The sequence below is a fragment of the Equus przewalskii genome, chromosome 13 (assembly GCF_037783145.1).
Source record: "Equus przewalskii isolate Varuska chromosome 13, EquPr2, whole genome shotgun sequence".
In the NCBI taxonomy this organism is placed as follows: domain Eukaryota; kingdom Metazoa; phylum Chordata; class Mammalia; order Perissodactyla; family Equidae; genus Equus; species Equus przewalskii.
This window is the reverse complement of record NC_091843.1, coordinates 57,663,987-57,686,021: the sequence shown is the minus strand read 5'-3', so window position 1 is coordinate 57,686,021 and position 22,035 is coordinate 57,663,987. Positions and strand designations below refer to the sequence as shown.

General features: G+C 33.4%; 1 protein-coding gene across 4 annotated transcripts in view; it reads left to right on the top strand.

Moving 5' to 3' along the window:
- YTHDC2 (YTH N6-methyladenosine RNA binding protein C2) overlaps positions 1–22,035 on the top strand; it is a 75,964-nt gene that overhangs the window by 46,276 nt on the left and 7,653 nt on the right. For 2 of the 4 annotated variants that reach the window (XM_070569542.1, XM_070569544.1), the window contains 7 exons: positions 4,702–4,974; positions 7,003–7,129; positions 8,621–8,826; positions 9,176–9,371; positions 13,702–13,811; positions 15,192–15,484; positions 20,023–20,197. In XM_070569542.1, coding sequence (XP_070425643.1) covers positions 4,702–4,974; positions 7,003–7,129; positions 8,621–8,826; positions 9,176–9,371; positions 13,702–13,811; positions 15,192–15,484; positions 20,023–20,197 — 1,380 coding nt within the window. Of the gene's footprint in view, positions 1–4,701; positions 4,975–7,002; positions 7,130–8,620; positions 8,827–9,175; positions 9,372–13,701; positions 13,812–15,191; positions 15,485–20,022; positions 20,231–22,035 lie in introns of all 4 variants that reach the window. The other 2 variants (XM_070569541.1, XM_070569543.1) reach the window with 1 other exon arrangement.

The following is a 22,035-nucleotide window of genomic DNA, read 5'->3' as shown; positions in this document are numbered from 1 at the left end:
TTTGTTGCAATAGTAAAATGGGATTGTATTCTTGAGTTCTCTTTCTGTTAGTTCGTTATTGGAATATAGAAATGCAACTGATTTTTTAAGTTGATTCCATACCCTACAACTTTGCTGTGTTTGTTGATTATTTTTAATAATTTTCTGATAGATTCTTTAGGGTTTGCTACATATAAAACCATGTCATCTGCAAACAGTGAGAGTTTCACTTCCTCATTGCCTATTTGGGTGCCTTTTATTTCTTTTTTTTTCCCTGAAGATTGGCACCTGAGCAAACATCTGTTGCCAATCTTCTTTTTTGTTCCCCGTCTTCTCCCCAAAGCCCTCTGGTACATAATTGTATATTCCAGTTGTACGTCTTCTGGCTCTGCTATGTGGGATGCTGCCTTAGCAGGGCTTGATGAGCGGTGCTGGGTCTGCACCCAGGATCTGAACCAGCAAAACCCTGGGCCACTGAAGCAGAGCACACAAACTTAACCACTTGGTCATGGTGCTGGCCCCTCCTTTTCTTTCTTTTTCTTGCATAATTGCTCTGGCCAAAATCTCCAGTACTATGTTGAATAAGAGTGGTGAGAGTGGACACCCTTGTCTTGTTCCTCTTCTAAGAGGGATGGCTGTCAAGTTTTTCCCTGTTAACTTGGCTCTGGGTTTGTCATATGTGGCCTTTATTATGTTGAGATACTTTCCTTCTGTACCCATTTTATTGAGAATTTTTCGGATAAGTGAATGTTGGATCTTGTCAAATGCTTTCTCTGCCTCTGTTGAGATGGTCATGTGGTTTTTATTCCTCATTTTGTTAATGTGGTGTATCACATTGATTTGTGAATGTTGAACCATCCTTGTGTCCCTGGTACATATCCCACTTGATCATGGTGTATGATCTTTTTAATGTATTGCCCTGTTCAGTTTGCCAATATTTTGAAGATTTTTGCATCTATGGTCTTCAGTGATATTGGCCTGTAATTTTCCTTCTTTATGTTCTCCTTGTCTGGCTTTGGTATCAGGCTGATGTTGGCCTCATAGAATGTGTTAGGAAGTGTTCTAGCTTCCTCAATTTTTTGGAATAGTTTGAGAAGGATGAGTATTAAATCTTTGAACGTTTGGTAGAATTTTCCAGAAAAATAGGATTTTTATTTTTTGGGAGGTTTTTGATTACTGTTTCAATCTCTTTGCTTGTAATTGGTCTATTCAGATTCTCTATTTCTTCTTGATTCAGTTTTGGGAGGTTGTATGAGTCTAAGAATTTATCCATTTCTTCTAGGTTGTCCAGTTTGTTGGCATATAGTTTTTGATGGTATTCCCTTATAATCCTGTGTATTTCTGTGGTATCCATTGTAATTTCTCCTCTTTCATTTTTAATTTTACTTATTTGAGCCTTTTCTCTCTTTTTCTTAGTGAGTCGGTGTAAGGCTTTGTCTATTTTGTTTATCTTCTCAAAGAACCAGCTCTTTTGTTTCACTGATCCTTTCTACTACCTTTTTTTTTAAATTTCACTTATTTCTGCTTTAATTTTTATTTTTTTCCTCCTTCTGCTGACTTTTGACTTTGTTCTTCTTTTTCTAAATCAATTAGGTGTAGTTTGAGATTGCTTACTTTTAGATTTTTCTTGTTTGTTAAGATAGGCCTGTGTTGCTATGAATTTCCCTCTTAGGACTGCTTTTACTGCATCCCATATGAGTCGGTATAGGGTATTTTCATTTTCATTTGTCTCTAGATATTTTTTCATTTCTCCTTTAATTTCTTCATTGATCCATTGGTTTTTCAGTAGCATGTTGTTTAGTTTCCACATTTTGTCTCTTTCCCAGCTTTTTTCTTGTAGTTGATTTCTAGTTTCATAGCATTATGGTCAGAAAAGATGCTTGATATGATTTCAGTCCTCTTAAATTTATTGACAGTTGCCTTGTTTCCCAAGATATGGTCCATCTTTGAGAATATTCCATGTGCACTTAAGAAGAATGGGTATTCTGCTATTTTTGGATGGAGTGTTCTATGTATATCCATAAAGTCCTTCTGGTCTAGCTTTTCCTTTAAATCTACAGTTTCCTTGTTGACTTTCTGTCATCCATTGATGTAAGTGGGGTGTAGAGTTTCCCCTACTATTATTGTGTTGTTGTTAATATCTCCTTTTAGATTTGTTAATAGTTACTTTATGTACTCTGGTGCTCCTATTTTGGGTGCATAGACATTTATAAGTGTTATGTCTTCTTGATGGAGTGTGCTTTTTATCATTATATACTGCCCTTCTTTGTCTCTCATTGCATGTTTTATCTTGAAGTCTACTGGTGTCTGATGTAAGTATGGCAACACCTGCTTTCCTTTGTTTGCCATTAGCTTGTAGTATCGTCTTACATCCCTTTACTCTGAGGCTGTGTTTGTCTTTGGAGTTCAGATGTGTTTCCTGGGGGCAGCATATTGTTGGGTCTTGTTTTTAAATCAATCCCCCCACTTTGTGTCTTTTAATTGGAGAATTCAGTCTGTTTACATTTAGAGTCATTATCCATATATGAGGGCTTATTGCTGCCATTTTATCACTTGTTTTCCACTTCTTCTGCATTTCCTTTGTTTTTTGTCTCATGTATTTTGGACTGCCAATTCAGTTAGGTAGTTTTCTATGATGATTTTCTTAGTTTTCTCTTTATCATTTGTGTCTTTGTTTAATTTTTTTGTTTAGTGTTTACCATGAGGTTTGTATAAAAAATCTCGTAGATGAGCTAGTCCATTTTCTGATAGCTTCTTATTTCCTTAGACTAAGCCAATTCCATCCTCCTCCTCTTCTCCTTCTAAGTTATTACTGTCACATCTTATTCCATCTTGTGTTGTGAGTTTATGGTTAAAATGATGGGATTATATTTATTTTTGGTGTTTTCCTTCCCTTTATCTTTAATGTTATAATTAAGTGTTTGCTAACTTGTTCTGATAGAGAGCTGCAATCTTCTGATTTTGTCTACCTATTTATCTCCTTACTCAAGGCTTTGAAACCCTTTTCTTTTTTTTTCAGGTATAGGGGCCTTCTTGAGCATTTCTTGTAGGGGGAGGATCTGGGGGCAGTGAACTCTCTTAGCTTTTGTTTATCTGGGAAAGTTTTTATTTCTCCATCATATTTGAAGGATATTTTCACTGGTTAGAGTATTCTTGGCTGAAAGTTTTTGTCTTTTAGAATTTTGAATATATCATTCCACTCTCTCCTAGCCTGTAAGGTTTCTGCTGAGAAATCTGCTGAAGCCTGATATGGGTTCCTTTGTAAGTTATTTTCTTCTGCCTGGTTGCCCTTAATGTTTTTTCTTTGTTATTGACTTTTGCCAGTTTTACTACCCTATGCCTTGGAAATGGTCTTTTTATGTTGATATAGTTAGGAGATCTCTTGGCTTCTTTCACTTGTATTTCCAGCTCCTTCCCTAGGTTTGGGAAGTTCTCAGCTATTATTTCTTTGAACAAGCTTTCTGCTTCATTCTCCTCTTCTCTCTCTGGAATACCTATAATCCTTATGCTGCATTTCCAAATTGCGTTGGATATTTCTTGGAGAATTTCTTCGTTTCTTTCTACTCTTAGTTCTCTCTCCTCCTCCATCTGAAGCATTTCTATATTTGTCTCCTGAAGACTGCTGATTCACTCCTCCATAATATCAGCTATATTGTTCAGGGAGTCCAGATTTTTCTTTATCTCATCCATTGTATTTTTCATCTCCAACATTTCTGATTGGTTCTTCTTTAGAGTTTCAGTCTCTTTTGTGACAAAGTTCCTGACTTCATTGAACTTTCTATCTGTATTTTCTTGTAACTCGTTGAGTTTTTTTTATGATAGGTATTTTGAATTCTCTGTCATTTAAATTATAAATTTCTGTGCCTTCAAGATTGATTTATGGGTACTTGTCATGTTCCTTCTGGTCTGGAGATTTAATACATTTTTTCATACTGCTTTATGGCATGGGTTTGTACCTCTGTATAGTGATAGTACCTGATCACAGCTTCTACCTGCCACCACTGGGGCAGGGGGATGGAGGTCAAGAGCTGTATATTTTGAGCCTGCCATCATCTGTGGCTTGCTCACTCCAGCTGCTGGCTGCTTTTCTATCTGTGTGGCACTATGGCTGACTGGCTGACCTGGAGTGCTGGGCTGGGGATGGGCACTCTCTTTCACCTTGCATGATCCTAGGGGCGTTCTCGTTCTGCCCTTGCTAGCCACTCTCCTTGGGTGTTGGCTTGATGAAGACACCCCCGCAACAGCTTAGGCACGTTTATATGGGGCTTTCCTACAGCCTGTGAGGGAACTTGGAGAGCAAAGGTTTTCCTGCAGACGGCCATCTCCCCCCAGTCCTTTCACAGCCGCGTGCAGTCCCCGGGTTGCTGCTATTTGGGAGGGAGAGGAGATTCCCCTTACCTCCTTCCACTTCCTCTGGGGTGTCCAGCTCCTCCACCTTCAGACGTATGGCTGTGTGGGTCTCTCAGACATCTTTTGTGATATGTGAATGTCCTCTGTTGGTATATGAATGTCCTTTTCGTTGTATCTTAGAGGGGAGAGTCTAAGGGGAGAGCTCACTCTGACATGATGCTGATGTCACTTCAGCAAAATATATTTTTTATGAGATGTGGTAGCAAAAGAAAATTTACATTCTTACGTCATACTTATGGATTTTTAAGTGTGTGGTTTGATTAAACATAATTTTTGGTCATGTCAGATTCTGTTTTGTATCCTTTTGTTTAGACAATAGATGCAATGGATGCATGGGAAGATCTCACTGAACTTGGATATCATTTGGCTGACTTGCCAGTAGAACCACATCTTGGTAAAATGGTTCTGTGTGCTGTTGTTTTAAAGTGTCTGGACCCTATCCTTACAATTGCCTGCACGCTAGCCTATCGAGACCCTTTTGTCCTACCAACCCAGGCCTCTCAGAAACGTGCAGCTATGCTTTGTAGGAAACGTTTTACTGCAGGAACTTTCAGTGACCATATGGCACTTCTTAGAGCATTCCAGGTATTATTATTGTCATTTTATTTCTAAAAATGTTGCTGGTTAAACACATTTCTGGGTCGTGTAACAAATTAAAAAAATACATATGATTTCACTAATTGTGTTATTATAAACTCACATTTTATTAATAGCCCAGAAAAATATCTTCCTACTGTTAGTATGTTAAAATTATCACAGTTTTTCTCTATTTTCTTTCATTTTCTCAATGTTCTCCTTGTAGGAATATATGTATGTTTGTATGTATATATTTATTTATACTTGTATTTATTTTTTAACTAATAGGTTTCTTATCTTCCTTATGTTTCAGACATGTCTCGACAAGGAATGCTTTAAAATTTTAGTTAAGCAACATTGTATATTCAAAGTACATAGAACAAAGCTTGAGAGAAGGTTATCTTGAATTTAGTATCTATTTATTGATTTTTAGAGTGCATCTTTTTCTTGTGTGGTCAAGACACTATGCTAAGAACCTCATTTTATAAAGTGAATTCCAAAAATCGCTTAACAACCTTTTAAGATAATAGTAGTGAGAAAGTGAGGAAAGTGATAAATGGGAAAGAAAAGGTAAGGAAAGTGGGACTCTGAGGAAGGGAAATGATTTAGAAATTCAGATATGTGGGGAAGAATATGTTATTTCTTGAAAAAGTAGATATGTTATTTATCCTTAAATTCTCTTGAATGTAGGCTGTGCCTACACATTTTTAAAGAGTTTCATTTTGTTTATGCAGAAAGTACTCTTTTTCAGGCATACAGGAATTTTCCAGTGCATGCAATTTAAAAAAATAATTGAACTCTCTTTTGTGGGCATTATTGAACAATGGATGGTGCCCTGCTATTAATTGAGTGTATTAGATACCATATATTCTAGTAAATCAGTTGAGTGATAATAATTAGAGATTTTGAGTAGAATTCCTTTCTATTCTTTGCTTTTTCCCCGGCTCCTTCAAAAACAGAGAGGAGAAATTGCTGCCTTGGTCTTTCAGTTATATTGCAAAGCAAGAGATCTCATTTTCAAAGAGGAGCTTTCTTGTACTGCATATAGATGGTTTCTGGAAATCACTTTCCATTCTTAGACAGTTTAGGAGGTTGATATAGAGCTTATTTTTGGAGGACTGGAGTGTTAGAATTCTTAGATATAAATGGTGTTATGCTGGCTTAGTTGAAAACCTGCCACACTTTGGTGGAGGAAAATTAGACATATCTGCAAAGGTAAATATTTTTACGTAGCTGGTCATTTAGGTTACCTGATACTTAGTTCTCAGTGGTATTTTATTAACTTAATAGTTTCATAGCATTTGAGTATAAATTAACTAACGATAAATTTTATTTGATCATAAAGTCTTAGATTTTGTTTTTTATATTTTATTTTTTATTTTTTTATGTAATTGACATATAATAGTAGTTTTGGGTGTACAACATAATGATACAATATTTGTGTATGTTGCAAAGTGATCACTGCAGTAAATCTAGGTAACATCCATCACCACACTTAGTTACAAATTTTTTCTCTTGTGATAAGGACTTTTAAGATCTACTCTTGAGTCTGTTAACTAGACTCATTGTGGTGACCTCCTCAGAACATATACAAATGTTGAATCAGTATGTTATACACCTGAAAGTAATATAATGTTATGTGTCAATTATATCTCAATAAAAAAATAAAAGTTTATTAAAGCAAAAAAGATCTACTCCCTCAGCAACTTTCAGATACACAATACAGTGTTATTAACTACGGTCACCATGCTGAACATTACATCCCTAGGACTTATTTATTTTGTAACTGGATGTTTGTCCCTTTTGACCACCTTCACTCACTTCACCCACCCACCACCCTCTGCCTCTGGCAACCATCAGTTTGTTCTCTATATTTATGAGTTTATGAGTTTTTTAAATAAAATCTTAGATTTTATAAAATAATTTAGACATAGAGAATTAACTTTGAGTGGTTAATGTAGTCATTTGCAGTTACTGTGTTATTTAACTAGGAAGTGATCGGTAAATACATCTTGTTATGTAATTATATTTTTATAGGCATGGCAGAAAGCACGAAGTGATGGGTGGGAGCGAGCCTTTTGTGAGAAGAATTTTCTTTCGCAAGCTACCATGGAAATAATCATAGGCATGAGAACTCAGTTACTTGGTCAACTTAGAGCATCAGGTAAAGTTTTCCCCCAAAGAACCTATTTAAACCACTGAGAGTACCCTGCCCATACCTCATAGATTTCTAGTGTAAACTGATGCCATCTTATATTATTTTTAAGACATTATTACATTGTTGTATATCTTATATTCATGAACTGCTTTGTAGATGTCTGTGTGACCTCAACTTTTGTTTTTGGTTAAAAAAATGATATTGCAGAAGCTGTAGTTGAGAAATATATGAACACCTTTGGATACTGTTGACAATGAGCAATTTATAATATATTTGTTGGCAAAAATCAGTTTAGATATTGTAGTTACATTTTATTACTATTAATAAACAATTATTTAGCTCTATGAAATAGAAATTATCAAAATTTAAGTAGATTGATATGAGTGCTGGTCTTCATATTTTTGGAACATAAATAATAATCTCTTGAAGGCACTTGATTTTTTTTTTCTTAAAGAGAATGCCAGTGTTGCTATTTCATTTTAGAATTGCTTCCTTGAATTTCCCTTTGAGCAGCATAGTACATTGAAAAAATAGTCAGAAGAAAAGTACCAGGGCCTTGATTCACAAATTAGCTGATGTGTCAAAGTAATATAATTAATGAACCAGAGGATTTAGAGTTGTCTCAAATATGGGGAAATATGAAGGACTTTTGAAATTCAAGAATAATCTATATTTACTTGACTTTACTTCCAGAACTAGTGTCTGTCGTAACCAAGATGTTATCAGTACCAGTCAGAAGAATGGTTTAGGTTTTCAGCTATGATTTTAGTATGTTTCTTTTTTTTTCAATTTTAAGTATATTTTATTTAACTCATATCTAAAGTGTTATTACAATATGTAATAATATAAAACATTATTAATGTGATATTTTAAGTTTTTTTGTACTAAGTCTTTGAAATTCAGAGAGTATTTTGCATGTAAGCATATCTCAGTTAGGACTAGCCACATTTCAAGTGCTCAATAACCACATGTGACTAGTAGCTACCACGTTAGATAGCATAGATCTATATAATTGGGAAAATTATTGTTGTGGTGGGTAGAAACCTGATTCAAGCAGTCATAGTAATAATTATTTATTTTTTTATTGAGGTAACATTGGTTATAACATTATATAAATTTTGGTTTTCATTATTATATTTCAACTTCTGTATAGACTACATTGTGTTCCCAATGAAAAGTCTAGTTGCCATCCGTCACCATATATATGCGCCCCTTTTTAGTATGTTACTTATAGCAGCTTATGCAGAACTGTGTAACAAGAATGTGCATTTTTTTAAAATTCCCTAAGTCCCCGAGTGAATCTTCTACTTACTTTATCCTGAGCAAACAAACTTCCTTAGAACATATTTTAAACTTTCCAGAGGAGATTTTCTTATTGTGGAATTTGAATATCATTCAACTTGTGTGAGTTATACAATTTTTTGTAAAAACACACAAATTTAAAAACGTATTTTGTACAATAGAAAAAAAGTTGATATGGTTTTTCCCTCTTTCCAGGTTTTGTTAGAGCGAGAGGTGGTGGTGACATTCGAGATGTTAACACAAATTCCGAGAATTGGGCTGTCGTTAAAGCTGCATTGGTGGCAGGCATGTATCCTAATTTAGTCCATGTGGACAGAGAGAATGTATTATTGACAGGGCCAAAGGAGAAAAAAGTACGGTTCCATCCCACTTCAGTGCTCAGTCAGCCTCAATATAAAAAGGTAAAACATTTTTAATGCTCCTAGGCCTTGAAGTAAAACTAATCTGATTTAGATAGTCGAAGATCAGTGAAAAATGCCCAAATACTGACCTACTGTAAGAAATTAACTAGTTATAACTGTATAATTCAACATTGGAACAAAATTTTGATGAAATCTTAAGAGTTGGAAGAGGTAATGTGCTAAGTAGTGAGGACTTTTGTACAAACTACATGAACAATGACTTTAATTTTTGCTTGGGTACTAATATACATCATCTATTTCATTGAGGGTCTTTTTACATTTTAAAAGTATTGCCAGTAGATTAGGTGATAAATACAGTTAACAATTTTTAAATTTATTTTCCTAATAGATTCCTCCAACTAATGGTCAAGCTGCAGCAATTCAGGCATTGCCCACAGATTGGCTTATTTATGATGAAATGACCAGAGCCCATAGAATAGCTAATATTAGATGTTGTTCAGCAGTGACACCCGTCACTGTATTGGTATTCTGTGGACCAGCTAGGTTGGCAAGTAATGCTCTTCAGGAACCGTCATCCTTTCGAGGTAAATGTATTATGAGAGAAATAAAAAACATTTGAAATGAATTTTTTTCTTTTTACTATAAGAAATTATAAAAATTTATATAGTTGCAGCTCTCTTTAGGTGTATTAAAACTAATTAGAAAATACTGAAATGTACCACTGTTCTTAAACTTGATTTCTAAGGTAACTTGATATTGATGTGTGCATATTTGATTAAGCCTGCTGATGGGAAGTTTGTTTTTCTCTTCCACTTGAATTTAAATGATAGTTTAAAATAAATAAAGGTAGTTTAAAGGAAATAATTGTTTGGTGATTCAGCAAGTATTTTTTGGGCAACTGCTGTATGTCAAGTATTGTGCTAGGCATTGAGGATGTAACAGAAAACAAGATAGACAAGGTGTTTCTGTCCTCAGGAGTTTACGTGATAGTAGGGGTAAACAGCAAAAAAGTAAATAATCTGCATGGTACTATGAAGGAAATAAAGAGAACTGCCTTAGAGGTGACCTACTTTAGAAAGGGACCCTAGACAAGTTTCTCTGAGGAGAGATGTGATTTAAGCTGAGACCTTAAGTATGAGGAGAAGTCAGCTATGTGAAGATGCAGAAATAATCTCTAGGTAGAATCAGATGGCAAGGGCCAAGACTGCACTAGGAAATGATCTAGGAACTGACAGAAAGGTTATGTGATTGGGAGCATAATGATAAAGAGGAGAGTAGGGTGAGACAAAGTTGAAAGAAAGGCATGGACTTGTAAGTCATGGTAAATGCAAGGGAAGGCATTGAGGGGTTTTAAGTAAGGGAGTGACATGATGTAATTTATGTTGGAAAAGATTGTTTTGGCCACGAGAATGGATTGCTGAAGGAGCAAGAATGGAAGAAAGGAGACAGGTAGGAGGCTTTTGCAGTGGTCTCATGATGTAATGATGGCTCAGAACTACAGTGGTGGCAGTGGATATGAAGAGAAGTTGATTCAAAATTATTTTGGAGGTACTAGTTGGATTGAATGTGGATGGAGAGTGGAGGGGAGGAGTCATTCACTCTCAGGTTTTTCTCAGTGGTAGCTTGCTGAATAATTGATGCCACTTATTTGAAATTAAGAAAACTGGGAGGAGCAGGTTGTATAGGGGAGAAATCAAAAGTTCTGTGTTAGGTATGTTAAAGTTTAAGATGGCTAAGGCATCCTAAGTAAGATTTTTTTCTGAAGGCAGTTGGATTTTCATATCTGGAGCTCAGGAAAGAAGCCTGGGGCTGGGAAAACAAATTTGTGAGTCATCAGCTTGTAGATGATATTAAAGACATGAGAATGAATTTCCTAAAGTGAATGTGTAAATAGAGAAGAGGGTTCTTGACAAAATTCAGAGAAATTCTAATCATTAGAATTTGAGTAGAGGAAGAAGGAGTAGCCAGGTATTGAAGGTATATAGATTTCACAAATGTGTCGTCAGCTCTTTTGAATGTTATTCTGAGAGATTGAAAAAGATATGTACTGAAAATTCTATTTGTTCTATTTGGTGGTATGGCGATCATTGATGACCTTGACAGGAACAGTTTCAGTGGAGTAATGGGGCCCATAGGGGATTAAGTTTGTTTAGAGAGTATAAATAGCCTGGTAAGTAACTCATGAGAATATGAATAAGGTGAGGGCATTGGTACATTGACATCTTTATCTGTGTGTCCTTTTGCTTTCATTAAATATTTTCCTTGGGATAAAATTCCTTAAAGTGTAAGTTAATTTTGATAAAAGTATATGAATATTATTTATGGTTCTTCTTCCTTATAGAGCCATATTAGGGCCATCAAGAGTGAGTTTCATTGCAACTGCACCATCATTGGGTGCTAGTGTTAAAAAAGAAATTTGCTATTTTAATAAAATATGTTATAAAATAATATATTTTTTAAAAAGTTCTTTCATTTACACTTTTAATTTTTTCCTGTCAAAAAGAAATAATTCACCGAGCATTTGTTTATATTTCCCTTTAGTTGTTTATTTCATCTTTTGCCTATTTGAATACTGATGTTTTTCTTAAAAATTTGAATTACAGCTTTATGATTTTAAAGGTTTAGTCCTTTCTCTATCAAATTTAATATAATCTATTATCCTTTTTAGTTTTACATATTTTGAATTCTGTGTTTTGATTACTGTATATTCAGATTGAATATCTTTTCCTATATTAGTCACTTTCAAAGCTGGGAAAGTTTCATTCCTTCATTGACCTGATAAGTATTCTGTTTTTGTTTGTCTTTCTTTTTCTATAATTTGATTTTTAAGATATTTAATTTTCTAAACCGTGTTGAGTTGACTCTGGTTTAAAGTGTAGATCCGAGTTTTTTCTAAGGCTTTCCCCTCATCTGCACCATTTATTAAGCTTTGTGTATTCTCTTTTTAGAAAGCTTACATTATTGCGTATTACATTTGGCATCTTTATTGCATATTACCTTTGTCATTATTAAACTTTCTGTATACTTGATAACTTTAAATTTCTGCCTTTATATTGCACCATCTTGTTTAGTAGTTTTGATTTTTAGTAAGTTGTAGTATCTGGTAGTGGAGGACCTACCTGTAACTCTTTGCCGCCTTTCTGTTATTAAACTATTCTTTGATAATCTTACCTGTTTTTTATAATGAATATTCAGTAGTCGTCATCTTATAACCCTTTCTGCAACCAACAATTCTTTTGTGATTTTAATTTAGTGTTTGCTTCCAGGAAATTTAGGATATTATTCTGTTTAGCCATACCTTCTATTAAATCTAGCAATATCTTTTTTTTGGTAAGTTTTATAAGAGTTGGATAATATTTCTTAAGATGATTTTAAGATTTTGTTCTCTTTGTGTCATTTTCCTGCTGATCTTGTTTAATAGGAACACTACCACAAACAGTATATTTACTCTGTTGCTTTACTAAGCCCTCATTAATCCTTTGAATTTTCTATTTATTAAATTATATCACCTTCACGTGGTAATATTTTAATTTTCTACTAAAATATACTAATTTTATTGCTTTTTTATGCCTTCGGAAAACCATGTTAATTGTCCACTTTGTCTTGTTGAATTATAAAGATTTAAAGTCTAAAGTTGTACCATTAATGTTAATTTTTATTTTAATAAAAGTACTATTAAATTAAGGAAGAATTCTTCTGTTTTTAATGTTTTAAAAATGTGTTGAATTTATTAAATAGCTTTTGGGCATTTGTTCATATAATCAGAATTTGTTTAATCTATTGATGTGATATGTATGTTTTCTTAGGGAACTATCATTTCCTGCCAAGAATAAACCTTCCTTGGATTAAGGAGAATTTATTGCATTGCTGAATATTTTGCTAGCATTTTATTTAGAATTCTTATATTTGTGTTCATTAGTGGGGCTGACCTGTAGAGTTTGTGTGGTGTGTGTATGTGCATAATCAGGTATCTTTAGGTTTTATCAGGTTTAGCATTAGATTCAGATTTGTTTTGATAAAGGAGTTGGCCATTATTTGATTCCTTGAATGTTTGAGAGAGTTGGTGTTCTGGAATTTTTTGTTGGTGTTCTTTAAGGACATCTTTAATTTCTTCCTCAAATAGTCTGGATTTTTCTCTTTCTTGTTCTTTTAGTTTTAGTCATTTCTTGTTCTTTCAGTTTGTTTTGTAGAAAATAATTTCTTTGAAGGTTTCAAATTTCTTCTAAAATTATGCATACTATATCTTTTTAGTTAAAACATTTTATATTAATTTTTATAATTTTATTGTCATTTCTGATTTTGTAGATAGATTGGTGCTTTCCTCTCTGTTTATTAACTTTACTAGCAGGTTGCTTTTTAGTCTTTTCAAGGAACTAGATTGTAGTTTTTACTACTATCGTTTTGTCTTATCTAATATAATTTTTTTCCTTACTATTTTCTTCTATTTTTCTTTGGGTTTTATGCTGTTTTTTCTAAGATGTATTTAAATCTATAGTTTCTCTTTTTTCTTTTTTAAGTTGAAAACTGTGAATTTATATGAGTAGTGGTTGATATATAAGGTTTTCATTTCGTTCTTTATGTTCTTAGTTTTCTTCTTCATACAGTTATTTTTAAAGATTGTGCTTCAATTTTTATGTTCTTGTCTTTTTTGTTTTGTTTTGTTGTATTGTGATTAGAGAGTGTGATCTTTACAATGTCTTTTTTTTCTCTTTTTAAATACTGAGATTTAATTTGTGACCTGTTGGGTTTGGAGAACTCCCCACACAAATTATTAGTATAATCAGAAGGATTTGTATATATAGTATAGTATATCAATATACTAAATACAGAGTATCTATATTTACTTACTTTTTTTGCTATGATTATAATATGGTAAATGTGAAAATTTTTTCCTTTTAATGTTTGTTTGAACAGCGGATGGTATTCCTAATGACAGTAGTGATAGTGAAATGGAAGACAGAACTACTGCTAATTTGGCAGCTTTGAAACTTGATGAGTGGCTCAATTTCAAACTAGAGCCTGAGGTAAGCTTTGTGGTACTGTGATAAATTTCTTTCATTCAGTTAGTATGAATTGATATACAGTATGATGAAAATTGTATCTTTAATGTTGAGCTCCTAGTATTAGAGAATACAGCTTATTTTTCAGTTTTCATAGGGCCCTATTCTCTGCCCTATTGGGATTTATTCTAATAGAGAATCTGAAAAACCTAGGTGTGGCTCAATATTTAAGCGTGGTAATATCTGAGTATTTCTGTGTATATAAGAAAATATTGAGTATTGGGTACACAAGAACTCCCTTTATTTTATACAACTCTGTTTCTAAGAGAAAGATAGTGAGTTTATCCTGTTTTCTTTTTTTGTAAATCTCTGAATTGGGAAATATGAATATTTCTTTTCAAATTAAAAATTTTCTTGACAAAGCCTTCCCTTAATTCCATCGCTACTTTTAAAGACCTTTCTATAACCTTTTTTTTTTTTTTTTGGCAGCTAAGCTATCAGTAGTTGACCCTGGCTAGATTTACTTTTTTATTACTCATTCATTCATTACTTCAACTTACTGTAGTCTCGCTTCCATTTCCACCAGCCTTTCACATCCCTGAACCTGTACTTTCCAAGGTTAGCATTGTCCTCCATGTTGTCAAAGCCAGCCTTGATAAATTTAACCTTTCTCTCATATTTGGCACTATTGTCCATACCTGTCTTTTTGTAATTCTGCCCTTTCCCATTTTTCTCTCCCTCCCCTCCTTCCCTGTCCCAACTTCTTGGTCACTAATTACTGTGACATTGATCTCTTTCCTGATTCTTCTTTCTAGAGAGGTCTCTTAGGTTCTTTCACTGACTCTTCTGTATGTGTTTGTGTGTTGAATGTTAGATGTTCTCCAGTACTGTGTTTTATTCTGCTCTTCTCACTGTCTCTGCACAGTCTCTAGGGACCTCACCTTTGTGTGTAGATTTAGTAACCATTTATGCATTGATGACTCCCACGTCTGTCTATATCTCTAGCTGAGGCCTTTCTCTGGACCTGTGAATCCAGCTGCCTTCTGGATATCATCTTTTGGATGTTCTATAGGCACTTAAAGTATGAATGGAACTAAATGTATTTTTCTTTCTTTACCCTGCTGTTACTTTTCCAGTATTAATCACACTCCACCACACATTGTTTATTGTCTCTCTCATTAGACTGTCTCATTTGATTTTGTATCTCTAGTGCCTAAAATATGGTAAATGAGAAATTTTATTTCATTCATGCAACAAAAAGAATGAAATTAGTAGTAAATTATGTGATATGTAAATGCATTCTTTGGAAGCAATTGCAGACCTTAACTAATAAATAGCTGTCTTACAAGTGTAATATACATTTTGCTTTTATCTATTTGAACTGAGGAGACTATCTTATTATAGGCAGCCAGTTTATTGTTGCAGCTCAGACAGAAGTGGCACAGCTTATTTTTACGCCGAATGAGAGCTCCATCTAAACCTTGGTCTCAAGTTGATGAAGCTACCATAAGAGCCATCATAGCTGTTTTAAGCACTGAAGAACAGTCTGCAGGTTTACAACAACCATCTGGAATTGGCCAAAGGCCAAGGCCTATGTCTTCAGAAGAGCTTCCTTTGGCATCATCTTGGAGGTCAAATAATAGTAGGAAAAGTTCAGCAGATACTGAATTTTCTGATGAGTCTACTACTGCAGAAAGGTAAATTTATAACATTCCACCAAAGTGGGAGATATTTTCCCCAGGAAAATGAACTGTTCACCATAGAATCATGTGCTTATATAATAATAAAAATTGCTTTCCTGTAATCTAAGATACACAAAGAAGTTACAGTAAAAAGAGAAGAGTTTTACACTTTTAGAACATAATTCTTATAAGTTTTAAGGTAATATGACGGATTTCAAGCTACTGGTATTTGTGTGTTATTTATTAAGGACATTTTTTATAAGGAAAAACTCAAGATATTTAATGTGCAGAATTCACAAAGACAGCAACATTTTTTTATTATATATTTTAGTTAATATATGTCGAGTGACATCTTTTCTAGATACCTTACAGCAAGAAGTATTATTAGCTATGGTCATTTAAAAGAACAACCTTCCCAAAAGTCTTACCTTGATATCTATATTGCTGACAAATACTTCATTCATTCATTCATTCAGGGACACATTGAATGCCTATTATTCTTGGTGTGGGGGATATAGCAATGTACAAAACAGACAAGATCTCTTCCTTCGGAGAGTTTACAATTTATTGAGAGGAGGCATGTAATAAATAAGTAAACAGATTTACTGTTGTGACAAAGTTTGTTACAGTTTAGCCAAGTTCTTTTTTCTTTCTATGATTTAGCAATTAGATGTGATATTTTTGTTTATTATGTGATTCTAAATAATAATAAGGGAGTTCTTATATTGAATTATTTAGCTAAAAAATGTATTCTGGTAATATAATAGTTGTTATAGTGAATTGTTGGCTATGATTCAGAAATATTTCTTCTTGTTAAAGCATTTGTTATGGGGGCTGGAAGTTCAGCACATTCCACTTCAGCAGTTCAGATCCCAGGTGCAGACCCGCACCACTTGTCAGCCATGCTGTGGCAGTAACCCATATATAAAGTAGAGGAAGATTGACACAGATCTTAACTCAGGGCTAATCTTCCTCAGCAAAAAAAAAAAAAAAAAAAAGTTAGGATCAAATTTAAGTTTCTTTATATCAGTTAAAAAAAAATTTTTTTGCCCTGTTAGAATTGATAACAACGACAACATTCTTGCCTGTGATGCTAGTTTTGGCAACATTGAAAGTGTAGAAAGAATATGATTTCACTGTTAAAAAATGGAAAATAGAAATGATGGAAACATAAAAGATATGTGATGCTTACTGTTTTTCAAGGATCAGTTGGGGCTTTTAGTACCTTCTTTTGATCAGATTTTGCATATTTGAATGAAGCAGTAAGGCTTCATTGGTTCAGACTTCAGTTCAAGAGGAATAGTACATACTGGTTTCCAAGTCAGATATTACATTTTAGTAATAATTTATCCTGTTGCCATGAAAACTTTCTCATAATGTGCCTGTCTTCACCTTTCTTTCTGATACAGACCCTGCTGAGTGAAAGGAGAATAGTAAAAAGCACATTTTCTACTTAGATACTCTCCACTTTTTGAAAATATTTTTCTAAAAGCTTACTTGAACAATGATTGTTAAGAATGTGTGAATATGTTTCCATAGAAATTGTTGTGTGGTAGTGTTATTTCTAGACCCATCTATAAAAAAATCTGTGAGATTCATAGAGACTACATATGTGTGTGTGTATAAATGCATATGTATGTATGTGTATGTGCACATAGTCACACACACATATAGGTGCACACACACATTTTTAGAAAAAAAAAGTTTTTTTCCTTTATAAAAGTAACACATACTCATTTAATAAAATTTGGAAATACAGAAGGTAATCAGAGTTAAAAAGTGTAATATTAGTTATACTTTAGGAATTGGTTATCTTATAAATTAATTTTTTCACCTATGGTACCACGATCAACCATTTTCATTTCCTTAGAGATTCAGCCTGGCACTCTTCCTTCTCTTTCCTATTGAGTAGTGGGATATAGAATTTCACCTACTTTCAGACTTTTGGTAATATTAATAAATAAAGCCTGGAGTTGATGAATCTTGGTGAGAAATAGAATGAGGACTCTTAGGAAGATTTATTTTTAAAGGGAGAAGTTGTAATCTTTGTGGGATTACTGCTTGGAGAAAAGGTATTTATAGTTAGAGTTTTCACTCTTGGATGGCAAGATACAGATTAGATAATTTCTTTTAATAAAAGCATTTTATTGAAGCTTTTAAAAAATAGTTTAAGAAACCATTAAAATAATACAAGTTGCCCATGTCCTACCCTAAAATCAAACCAATGTTTTTTTCTTGTCATTTTCTAAATAATAATTTGATGGCAGAGGACACACTTACCTTTTCTTTAAGAAAAATGAGATATAATTGGGTTCTATATTGGAACTCTTTGTTCCTCTTAAGTGAAAATTTAGGTGAAAGGGTTTATGGGAATGCTTTGGTTTTTTTTCAATGAAATATTCAGGGGAAGCCAAATATGAGAGAGAGAAAAGCTAGAATAGAGCTCAGAGTAAAAGATCAATTTGCAAATCACAAGAGTAGACATTTAGTTCTACTGAAAACATCATTTTTATTTTAGTAATGTTTTACCCTCATTGAGTTCTGTCACCTAATTTTTGGGTCAATTAGGTACCAGGGTAAGAATGATGAAATTGTAGAGGTTGTAACTAGATAACTCATTGAACTTCAATTCACAAGAGGAAAAAAAACCTGAAAGGTGTTTTTCACACTTCTTAGCAAGCTGTTGTTAATGATTCAGATGTACATTCGTTATATATTTTTTGTTAGTATCTGTATGCTTTAGCTATTTTATTTCATTTGTGAAAGAAATAGTCCTCGATCTAAGATATTTATTGAAGGAGGGTGGAATTGTGGGGATAGCTATTTTAACTTGTCTTGAAGCCAGACTAGTCATAATTGCAAGACTCTATAGAAGGTTAAGAATTATTGAACACATTCTTTTTTGTTTTAAATTTATTTGTTATAAATATTGTTAAACACAGCAAAATAAATGATACCATAATGAACTCCATATCCCAGATTCCATGGTCACCAAGATTTTCACCTATTTGCTTTATCTGCCCACATTTTCTTTTTTCTCTTTTGCTTTCTTTTTTTGTTTACATAGTTCAGAGTAAATCCACACATTATGTCATTTTACCCTTCCATGTTTATTAAATATGCATCTCTTAAAGATAGAGGCATTTTTCCTGCATAATAAAAATTTAATTATCAATCCCAGTAAAATGATTGTTTCTCAATTCTCAAACTATAGGTTTATTTGAATTAGCATCCAGGGGGAGGACTCGTGCATTGTGTTAGGGTGTTCTGTTTCTTGAGTCTCTCATGATCTAGAGCAGTTCCTCTGTTGGCTCTTTTGAAGAAACTAGGTCAGGGGTACTATGAGATGTACTACATTCTGGATTTGTCTCTTTGTTTCTTCCTCTCATTATTTATTGCTGTACCCCATGTGTTTCATGTGAACTGGTAATTAACTCTCAGGGCTTGATTAGATCCACTGTTTTGGCAAGAATATTTTGTAAGTGGTGCTGTGACTTTATATTGCACAACTTTAGGAAGTACTCAATGTCTTTTTTTTCTTTTCTTCTGGTTGTTCACAAAGACGTAGCCTTTTTTTTTTTTTTTTGAGGAAAATTAACCCTTAGGTAACTACTGCCAATCCTCCTCTTTTTGCTGAGGAAGACTGGCCCTGAGCTAACATCCATGCCCATCTTCCTCTACTTTTATATGTGGGATGCTTGCCACAGCATGGCTTTTGCCAAGCAGTGCCATGTCGGCACCCTGGATCCAAACTGGCAAACCCCGGGCCGCCGAGAAGCGGAACGTGCGAATTTAACTGCTGTGCCACCGGGCCAGCCTCAGACATAGACTTTTTAAAAATTTATAACATTCCTGACTGCCATCTTTGCTGCATTTATTCATAGAATTTTAGAATAGAAGAATCTTACATTTTATCTAGTATAATGGTTTTTTGAACACATAAGGAAATTAAAGCTCAGGTAAGTTGAGAGAATTGCCTAGGATCACATACCTAGTTAGTTGTAAATTTAATACTGTCCTAGAAATCTTCTTTCCTGACTCTAGTCCAGTATTATTTCCATTTTGCCATACTGTAATTTTTAGTATGCTTTTAAAATCTATTTTACTTGCCTCTAAGATATTCTCTAAAAGTAGAAGGGAAGTGGAGTGGGTGATATTTTAGTAAGGGCAATTAGCATAGATGTATTTAAATAATTTTATAGTGTTAAAAGACATTAAATATCAATATAAAGTATTACAATTGTTAAAGACCTCTCCTAAACCATCATAAAAGAGGTTAGGAATTTTGTAAGGGAATTAATACCTGAGTATTTGTTAATACTAAGTTAAAGACTTTCGTAGATTGTTTTAAGTGTATTTTTACCCATTGTTTTTGTAAGTGTACCCCAATAGTCCAACTGTTTCTTCACTTTTAAATGTAATAGAAGAATGAAATTCCCTTTTTAAATAGTATTCCATAAATCATGATGTCATTGGAACTTTGGTTTGAAATGGCATCTGCTATGTTATGAACTTACGTATAACTGATCTTTGCTTCCTCCTTCTCACTCAAGAGTCTTGATGAAATCTCCATCTCCAGCACTACACCCACCTCAGAAGTACAAAGATAGAGGAATTTCACATCCTAAACGAAGCGCCGATGACCGATCGGATCAGTCTTCTGTGAAGTCTGCGGACAGCAGTTACCCAAGTCCTTGTGCCAGTCCTTCCCCTCCGCCCTCAGGAAAGGTAGAGTATCTGAAGGGCGATACAGAGGGACAGGTTTGTAGCACATCTAATGTTACGTATTTAAACAAAATTATAAAACAGTTCTACTTTTTAGTTGCTAATCATGGCCTCAGTTCTAGATATAAATTGAAGCTGGGAAACTTGAGACACCTTGAGTAAGTTTTTTAGCTTTTCTTTCTTGTTAAATATTTCTAGTTATTACTATCTTGAGGTGTTTTAAAATGATCATTAACTGATGGAATATAGCTAGGCACTTCATTATTTCCATTCTGTATCTTTAGAATCTTTTTTTGTTAAAACAAATAACAAGAAGATTATCTTAAATTATTTTTAGTTTATAATTTCAGAATTGAAAACAATGGTTTCTTTCAATTGTTAATTGATTTCTCCAAATCAATGGTTATATTAAAAAATACAAGACAGGATAGGGATAGGAAGATGGGAAATGTTGATAGGGAATTGAGAACTATGTATCTTTTTGGGAATTTGTCACATGAATGATTTCAAATGTTTAGAATATGTTTACTTTTACTTTCCTGCATTGTTAGTACCCGAGTGAGTACTTGATTAGGTTTATTTAGTTATATTCTGGTGAAAATGTCTGCTGAAACACTCTTGTTAAATAAGATGAAAAGAAATGTTTTTGCAGATTTACACCCTTAGGTTTTAGGTTTTTTATTTTTAAATATCTTTATTAAGGTATAATTTATACACAATAAAATTCACCAATTTAAACTGTACAATTCAGTGAATTGTATACAAATGTATGCAATCGTATAACCATACCACAGTCATGTACTGAACATTCCCGTATTCTGTGGCTCCTGGCAACCGCTGAACTGCTCTCTGTCCCTTGAGTTTTGCCTTTTTGGGAATTTCCTGTAAATGGAATAATATGTATGCAGCTTTCTGTGACTGGCTTATTTCACTTTTGAAATTCATCCGTATTATTGAGTGTATTATTAGTTTATTACTTTTTATTGTTGAATAGTATTTCATTCTTTGGATGTACCACAGTGTATTTATCTATTTACCAGCTGATGGACATTTGGATTGTTTCCACTTTTTGGCTATTATGAGTAAAGCTGCTCTAATATTCAAATACAAGTCTTTGTGTGTAAATATGTTTTCTATTCTTGAATAAATACCCAGGAGTAGGATTGTTGGGTTGTGTGGTAAGTGTATGTTTAACTTTACAAGAAATTACTCAGCTATTTTCCGAGATGGCTGTATTATTTTTCATTCCCTTCAATAATCTATGAGAGTTCCATTTGCTCTATATTCTTGACTTACTTGCCATTATTAATCTTTTTAATTGTAGCCATTCTAGTGGGTATATAGTGATATCCTATTGTAGTTTTAATTTGCATTTCCACAATGACTAATGATGTTGAGCATTTTTTCATGTGCTTTTTGCCATTCTTGCATCTTCTGTGGTGAAGTATCTGTTGAAATTTTTGTTCAACTTTTTTGGGTTGTTTATTGGTTGTTTGTCTTTTTTTATTTAGTAGTATGAGTTTTTAAATTACATCCTGGATACAAGTCTTAATTGTATATGTTTTGCAGATTTTTTCTAACAGTCTGTGTTTGCATTTTCATTTTCTTAATGGTGTGTTTTGAAGAGTGAATGTTTTTAATTTTAATGAAGTCCATTTAATCTATTTTTTTCTATTTTGGTCTCATCTATTTTTTTCTGTTATGGTTTATATCTTTTGTGTCCTAAGAAATCTTTGTCTAACCCAAGATTACAAAGATTTTCTTATATTTTCTTCTGGAAATTTTATAGTTGGAGCTCTTACTATTTAGGTATATGATCTATATTGAGTTAGTTTTTGTTT